This window comes from Odontesthes bonariensis, chromosome 10 (assembly GCF_027942865.1).
Source record: "Odontesthes bonariensis isolate fOdoBon6 chromosome 10, fOdoBon6.hap1, whole genome shotgun sequence".
Classification (NCBI taxonomy): domain Eukaryota; kingdom Metazoa; phylum Chordata; class Actinopteri; order Atheriniformes; family Atherinopsidae; genus Odontesthes; species Odontesthes bonariensis.
Window position 1 is genome coordinate 8,771,492 of NC_134515.1, and position 7,902 is coordinate 8,779,393.

Below are 7,902 nucleotides of genomic sequence, written 5' to 3' on the forward strand. Positions count from 1 at the left end.
CGAACCCCAAACTGATCCAAAAATGCTTTAAAGGTTCCCGTTTCTCAGCTCAAGCTGCTCATTGCACTGTAAACCAAGAGCACAAAGGGAATGCTACTTTGCAGATACATTTGAGAAGCTTCTGAATGCTTATCTGCGTCCTTTAATTGCATAATGGGGAGTCATCTGTGATGGGCACAGGAGTGGAATTAAGGTCCCACAGCTCTAACAGCATTGAAGTGTTGAGTTATATTTGCAATGGTTAGAAAAATCAGCCCATATGGTCAGGGCAGTTGCATCCAGGCTGCACACAATGGCCACATAAACACCTCAGGATAATTATACAAGCATGTAAACAGACACGGCATCAACCCTGAAAACGCTGCACACGTATTACATAATTAACAGATTAACAGACAGGAGCTCCATTTGTCCCCAAAGTGAATACAGTGTCCATCTAAAAAACGTTGAACTACATATCAGCCTCAATCACTGGAGTCACGCATGCACACTCTCACGCACACACAGGTTGTTAGGAGATTCAAGAGCAGCATGACAGCCGTACATACCTCACTTTGTGGTCCTTCTCTGTCTCTTTCTATCTGTTCCTCAGCTCTCCGCCTCTCTCATCTCATCCCTCGTTTTCTCTGTCACACAAACACACGCGCGCACACACATGCGTGCGCTCGCACAGAGCAGTGTGTTTGAATCTGACAGATTTCTCTCAGCTCAGTACTCTCCTCCCTCCCTCTTCCTCTCATTTCTCAGGGACACACACACACACACACACACACACACACTTGAAAACAGCCCTCCCCCCCTCCTGCAAAATATGCCTCTCCACTCGCGCCAGAGCTGCCTCTCTCCTCCCACTCCCTCCTCCCTCCTTCTCCGCCATACGAGGCAGCCAGAAAGCCCCAGCCCAAGCCACGCCCCCCGCGCTCTCCTCTCCTCTGGGCGGCTATAAATACCGCTGCTGCTATGAATATACCGTCTTTCTCCCTCAGCATCCCCAGCTCCAGCTCTCTCCCCCTCCATCCATCCTTCCATCCATCCCTCGCCTGCACTGCCCCCCTCTCCCTCCCCCCCCTCCTCGCTTTTTTCTTGTCGCTCCAAATGTGTTTCTGATGACCTTGTATTATTCACCCTTACACCATCACATGACAGCATCCTTTCTCCTCTCACACTTGAGCTCAGGATGCAGCTGTTTACTCGCTCCGCGGAGGCACATCCTCCAGCAGCGTTACAGAAAGACCCACATTATCACATAAAACCCGACCACAGACGCGGTGCTTCGTGCTGCCCGTCTCCTCGGCTTCCCGTCTGTTTCGTCGCATGTGATGCTTTTCAACTTATCGGCAGCAGATCACACGACTTAACTCACCCTCCAAAAATGTAATTAATTCTGCCTGAATTGCTAATTTTATAAACTCCTGCTTAAAGACGAGTCAGTCTGTGCGAGCTTATTATCAAGGCATACACCTGTCCTGGCACAAGTCTGCATTAAATCTATTACATTATAAAGCTCAATACAGATCCCTTCAGTGGCTGTGTGTCTGATCAGATTGATGTGCTGTCGTCAACCGGCTGAGCAACCAATCAATGTTTTGTTGCATTCTTTTTGCCCGTTCTGCTGCTGCTGAACTGTACAGTGGTCCACACAACTAGATGCATTCAAAAGGCAAACAGTCCTTTCTCTGCTCCAGCTCACTGCCAGCAAAAATTTGTCTGGGAACGAGGTTACCAACATCTGGTGCAGGCGTGTTACGTGCACCGAGGGTACACTTAAACAGAATCAAATCTTCGCCCGCAGGCTATACGGTATGTCATGGACACAATTAATCCTGGATTGCACCCGCAGTGCTGTGCTATAACTTCATAAGCGAAAAAATGAGAGCAGCACAAAGACAAAGACTTCTCTGCTTGGCACACATTTCTCCTCATCATGCCCCTTTGATCCTGGTGGTTAGAGAAAACCACGAGGGCGCCTGAGCAGTGCCATATTAGGCAACATAACCCTGCGTCTTATGTTCGTTTACGGACATGTTCAGCTTTTTTTTTTCCTAGAAGCTGCCAGCAGCTTGTAGGTGTTTGTGCTAGAATAACAAAATGTCTTCCTCCTGGCTTTTATGAAGGAGTTTTGATGCTTGAGATCAACAATGCGGTGATGATTCAAAGAAGCGAAATGACTGGAAAAGCTTTAGTGTAACTTTATTTCCATTAACGGTAAAGAAGGAGCTGATAGTGTGTTTAATGCACAGTATGCGGTTATAAGTCACTGGTTCAGAATCAGTATGCCACTGTGTGTGTGTGTGCGTGTGTGTCAAAAGTGTCAAAAGCCATTGGCAGGATGTGCTGCACATGTGCAGGTGTCTTTCAGAAGTCTCTCTTCTGCGCCTCTGTGTACGTGAGGGCCGCCTGCAGGTCTTTGGCGGAGCGCGCATGCATCTGCAGAGCGTGTGCGAGGGCCTCATGCAGCTTGTCTGGGGCCACCAGGTGAAGGCGCAGCAGAGATCTGACCAGCTGGGAGCGAGCGTTGCCGATGAAGGAGTGCGAAAGGAAATACGAGAGACCTGCCTCTCTTCTATAGGTGTAGAGCGGGACTCTGACCATTCCCAGGACCTGGAGAGAGGGAAAAACAGGCGATTAAGGAACGGAGACGAGATCGGGTGAATTGCTCCAAAAGGACGCATTACCTCCAGTCCGTGATCGGATGCTGTGGATGCGGCCGCTTTCTCCACCTCCCTAATCAGCTCCTCTTCAATCTTCTTCACGTAGAAGTGAAGGATAAGACGAGAGGAAGAGAAGGAGGGCAGCGAAGCTGGGGCAAAGCAAGATTCCACATGATCTTCTACAGAGATGGGCAACGCTATGCCAATCTCCTCCAACAACTCCCTGCTAAGCCCCGCCTCCAGGGTCTCCTCTGATGGTTTAACCATCCTGACGTGGAGGAGGAGGGTCAAAGGTCAGCATTAGATAAATAGTAGATAAACACACTGAGCCGTAAGGCTCTCCAGAGACGGATAAATCAGACTGATTGAAAAGCCCAACACATTTGTCAAGTTTGTCGCTCTCTCCGAACAACACGTCTGCTCTCAGGCTCTGCTTTCCAACACGTGGTTTCTTTAGAGGTCTCTTAGACTTTCTGGCACCTGGCTGATATATGACATGTGGATGTCTCAGTGTTTGATCATGTCAGTGTGGTACAAAGCATTAATCAAGTCTGACCTCTCCAAACATACAACCAGGTGCGGTGCACCTGCTGCATATCTGCTGATTTTAATCACTGCTGGGACTGAGAGGGTCATTTCCTCCCTGTGCTGTGTGGGAAGAGTTGTGGTAGAGCACAGTGGGGTAAACATCTGAAATTAAAGCTGATTACAGCAGATCAGAATGTATGTAATGCTCTCAAATCGGTTTGGGTCATCTTGATCCTTTATTTTTCAGATTTGTCTCATGTTTGTTATATTTACTGACACATAGATGGAGCTGGAGCTGAGGTTACACCTGTGCACACAGAACCTGTATCTGAGTTACGAGTCTTGTTTGAAGGGCATCTCAATTTATGTTTGTCTGGAAAATCTAGAAAGTAAAACGGTTTATTTATACATGATTCTTAAAACAAGTATTTTGTCGGGTAAGAAAACAAGAAGATTACAGATGTGACATTATCCTGCTAAAGAGTAAACCTGTGTTTTCCTCTCAGTATCAGTGTGAGAAGTGATGTTTTTATTTCAATAATCAAATGTGCTCTTACATTTTTCATCTTCATGACAATATTTTTTATTTTTTATTACTGTGGTCAGGTTAATACTTCAAACTATTTGTAAATGTCAGCTTTAACCCTTTAAGTGCACATTTTCTGGGGCTATACTACATCTTATCAAAAGGTAAGCCGACCTAAACCACCTCTAACAATCAGTTTAGCTATGTAAAGTTAAACTATATGTAATGTGATTGTCTCATAAAAATGTTATACTTTAACGATAAAGTGTCACTGCAATCATATGTGAAAAAATTGATGCTTATTATTGCCCCGCAGAAATGAAAAAAAACTGGTAAGAGACATTCTTTCACACAGGTGGTCGAGATAAAAAAGATGAAAGGATTAGAAGAGAGGTGAGTAACAGGATGCAAAAGTAATGCATTTTTCTATTCTAAATACATTAAGCTGTTACTTTTGATAGAGACTCATTGGATGAAAGGATGAAAGTGCAAAATAAAACATCGACATGTAACTAAACTGTTTTATTTATAATCAGAAATGTTAGATTCTTGAGAAAGGGCGGGGACAGATGATCCAAAAAGTCAGGAGCATTTAATCAATACAAAAATCAATGACAATTAATCCAATAGTTGTTTAAATATTTGAGTCACTGACTAATGTGTATGTTGTCAAATGCATCGCAGCTATGTTTGTGTATTCACGTGGCTAAACTGTCTTTTATGCTGCTCTCTCTTGAGTGCGTTAACCCTTGAAAATAGCAAGTTTTGTATATTCCACGGTTGATATGATGTAAAAAGGAAAGACCAGCGAGTTGACTAGTTGTAAGCATAAAGCAGTTATGTGACTCTCTTAAAAAAGGAGAGAGAAGTACCAAAAAAAAACAATTATTTTGTCAAAAAACTGGCTAATTATATCCCACATTGGGTTCCTTCTATAAATATACAACTCATATGGCCACAAATTCCTCTTTAATAATAAATAGTTGCTGAAATGAAGATGTTCCGCTCACAAAAAGCAGCTGTTGTGAAGCGGGCCGTCATGAAAAATGAAGTGAGAACGATCAAAACCATTAAATCTTCAATATTTTGATGAATATTTAGGATGTTTGATTGGCAGCGACAAACAAAAGTTTAAAGGGATAATCCGGAGTAAAATGCACTTTAGGTCAATTTACGGGATGTTGGGAGTACATACGTTGAGTTGACATCAAAATCATGTCATTCAGATGTGTTTTGAGAATTTTGATTTGACCGTTTTTAGCCAAAAGTCGTTAGCCTAGAGGAGAGTGGGGCATGTCTTATCGCCGCTACAAAACGCTATTTTTATACCTCTTCTACAGCTCCAAACAACATAACACTTACGTGGTAGTGAGTAGAGGGTCCCTAAAGCCAAACCGAAGTGTCCTGAGCTCTTCATGTGGTCGGACATAGAGTCCAGAATGAATTTACTCAAGCCAGTATCTTTCCGGAAATGCTCCTGCTGCAGCTGGCATCTTCAGCGTAAAGTCCGTATAGTAGAGAGCCGAGTGTGGAGTAACTCGCTCTGGAAATTCACAATTTCGTTGCCGTTTTTTTTTTTTTACAAACATAGTCCAGTATTTCTTTCGAAAGTGAAATGAAGTTGTATGCAACAGCAAAGCCTAGCTTACTAACAGGTTGGAATTTTATAAAATGTCACGTGACGTGATGTCTCGCGTGACCTAGCCTCCTGTTGACGGAAGAGGCTGATTGAGCAGCAGAGAAGAGCAGGAAAGAGAAAACGTAGCAGGATGGCAGAGGATCTCTACGAAGAGGAATATTTTGGATTTGATTTTGAATTCGATGGCCTGCCATACAAATTCGAACCTGAATATACAGACGGGGAATTAAAAGAATTGGAAGAGGAGGAAAGAAGGAGAGCAACAGAAATGCAGCAGGCGGAGATTGCTGGAACCCAGCCGCGAGTTGATGGCAACTGGTGGTGTGGCTGTGGGCGATGTGCGCCCATGGCCACCGAGGAGGAGTGCCTCTGTTGTCATGAGAGGGACCTTTCGAAAGAAATACTACTGGAGTCACGCATGCATACTCTCACGCACACACAGGTTGTTAGGAGATTCAAGAGCAGCATGACAGCCGTACATACCTCACTTTGTGGTCCTTCTCTGTCTCTTTCTATCTGTTCCTCAGCTCTCCGCCTCTCTCTCTCATACGTAAGTGTTATGTTGTTTGGAGCTGTAGAAGAGGTATAAAAATAGCGTTTTGTAGCAGCGATAAGAGATGCCCCACTCTCCTCCAGGCTAACGACTTTTGGCTAAAAACGGTCAAATCAAAATTCTCAAAACACATCCGAATGACATGATTTTGATGTCAACTCAACGTATGTACTCCCAACATCCCGTAAATTGATCTAAAGTCCATTTTACTCCGGATTATCCCTTTAAGTTTGATTTCGGCACATCTGCATGGGCTTCATTTCCTGCGATTAGTTAGTGTAAATTATAGTTATGGAGATTAGTCTGTAGTATGCAACAGGGAACCACAGCCTGTTCTGACAACTCTTCCCATTTGCAGAAGCAGCTTTCTTTAGTTTTGCTTGTGTCAGTATATTTTCTCAGGTTTCCTGCCTTATTGCATAATTTCCCTGTGCTGGCACATGACACACCAGAAATTCTGGCAGGGATTTCTGTAAATCACAGCTAAAAAGGCACAAGTGATTCATATTTAGCAGAATACTAATTAAACAGAACGAATATAGCAAACACAGTTTATTAAAATGTCAAGAATAAAGACGTTCCTCTAGAGACAAGCGGATCGTGTCATGTTTTCTTATCCTTCACTGTTTATTTTGTGACATTTTGGTTTGAATGTTTGTTTCTGTTCTTTTGACGGTGCTCGGCTGTTGTGAAAAAAAACGAGACGTTCAAGGCCAAAGCCGAGCATACCTGCACAAACAAGATAAAAACAAAAGCAGAAACCCGGGAATAACTCACCCGCCAGGGAAGCCCAGGAGTCCGTCGAAGCGCATCTGCATCTGTGGAAGCAGAAATGGAAAGGTGTGACTTGTGCATTTAGGGACTCAGTCAGTTCAGATACTGCACTACTTTCACACACACACACACACACACAAAAATGGTGCTCACCAGTACTATGTGTTTTATTGGAGTTTTCCCAAACAGCTGAGATTTGGTGTCAGAGTAGAGCATCACGTGGCATGCCTGACTGCAGCCTGAGCATTCCAACGCCTCCGCCCGCGACATCTTTCCACTTGCCATCTACAAGTATACAAACACAAACACAGCACAAAAGCACACACAGGCACTTTTCAGAGGCTCCTGATCACCCTGAATGGCTACGCTCTGCCAATGTGGAGTCAAGAAAATACATACTGTTCTTTTGTATTTGTGTCTCCTCCTTCGTAAGAGTCGGGAGAATTGACTGAAACTTACTGGTCTGCTTGAAAGACTCTGGACTTGTATTCAGACAAACTTATGAAACCAGGAAGCACGAAGGAAGATTATTAAGACTTGTTGGAAAAAGCTTTAGCCCCCTCTGCTGGTGTGGAGCAGGCTGTGGGAATCAGATCTTTTCAGTAAGAAAGTAAGTAACTAAGATAAGATAAGATAAAATAGACCTTTATTTGCCTCACAAGGGCAATTTTAAGTTTTCATTTCATCTTCATAGGGCTATCATATCATCTTTTGCTATTTAAGAAGAGCTGGTGGCAGATCACTCACAGTATTTAATTTAAGACGGAATAGGTCAGTTCATATACATATGAATATTTTAACCAAAGCCTTTTTAAAAAGATATTTCCTTTAATATTTCCAATGACCTTTATATGCAACATGACTAAATGCACTCACAAAAGTTACATTTAGCTTTGCTATACCTTAAATGCTCACAATCCAAATATAACACAACTATTAATAATGTTTGATTTATAAATTTATTTCGTTTTTATGACCGTTTCTACTGAAGCACTTGTGTTTGTGTTGCTATGTACTGTGAGACACTTTTCTTTGTTTTATACAAACTGAATAAATGTCACCTCACAACAAACTAAGCAAAAACACTGATATGAGTCACACAAATTACCTGCAAGCCAGCATGACAACAGTACCAAGGATTAATTGAATAAAGTGCTGTTTCATTCTTCTATCAGCACATTTTAAGCAGGAAGCAGCGCCTCTACGTCCTAATCGCTGATTGGTTGAGCAA

At 43.1% G+C, this 7,902-nt stretch overlaps 2 protein-coding genes across 7 annotated transcripts in view; both read right to left on the reverse strand.

Annotated features, from left to right (window-relative positions):
• arhgap4b (Rho GTPase activating protein 4b) overlaps positions 1 to 742 on the reverse strand; it is a 42,509-nt gene extending 41,767 nt beyond the window's left edge. For all 4 annotated transcript variants that reach the window (XM_075476130.1, XM_075476131.1, XM_075476128.1 and 1 more), the window contains exon 1: positions 549 to 742. The gene's annotated coding sequence lies outside the window, so the exon portion shown is untranslated. The remainder of the gene's footprint in view (positions 1 to 548) is intronic.
• A 1,431-nt stretch (positions 743 to 2,173) lies between these two features.
• Positions 2,174 to 7,838, reverse strand: LOC142390584 (U8 snoRNA-decapping enzyme). 3 transcript variants are annotated; one of them, XM_075476133.1, is made up of 5 exons: positions 7,780 to 7,838; positions 6,825 to 6,956; positions 6,675 to 6,715; positions 2,676 to 2,919; positions 2,174 to 2,601 (listed from the first exon to the last, which is right to left on the reverse strand). In XM_075476133.1, exons 2-5 carry the CDS (start codon positions 6,954 to 6,956, stop codon positions 2,356 to 2,358), a joined length of 663 nt encoding a protein of 220 aa, XP_075332248.1. In that variant the 5' UTR covers positions 7,780 to 7,838; the 3' UTR covers positions 2,174 to 2,355. The 3 variants fall into 3 exon arrangements, with proteins under 3 accessions (XP_075332248.1, XP_075332247.1, XP_075332249.1); XM_075476132.1 differs by lacking the exon at positions 7,780 to 7,838 and adding an exon at positions 7,071 to 7,236; XM_075476134.1 differs by lacking the exon at positions 7,780 to 7,838 and adding an exon at positions 7,131 to 7,190.
• Between the last annotated feature and the right edge of the window lie 64 nt (positions 7,839 to 7,902).

Bases quoted from the DNA above. Each gene is read 5' to 3' on its own strand.
- LOC142390584 (XM_075476133.1), bottom strand. From the start codon at position 6,956: ATGGCAAGTGGAAAGATGTCGCGGGCGGAGGCGTTGGAATGCTCAGGC. The intron at 6,716-6,824 runs GTGAGCACCATT...CTGCTTCCACAG, and splicing joins CAATAAAACACATAGTACTG to ATGCAGATGCGCTTCGACGG. The intron at 2,602-2,675 runs GTAATGCGTCCT...CCCTCTCTCCAG, and splicing joins CATCCGATCACGGACTGGAG to GTCCTGGGAATGGTCAGAGT.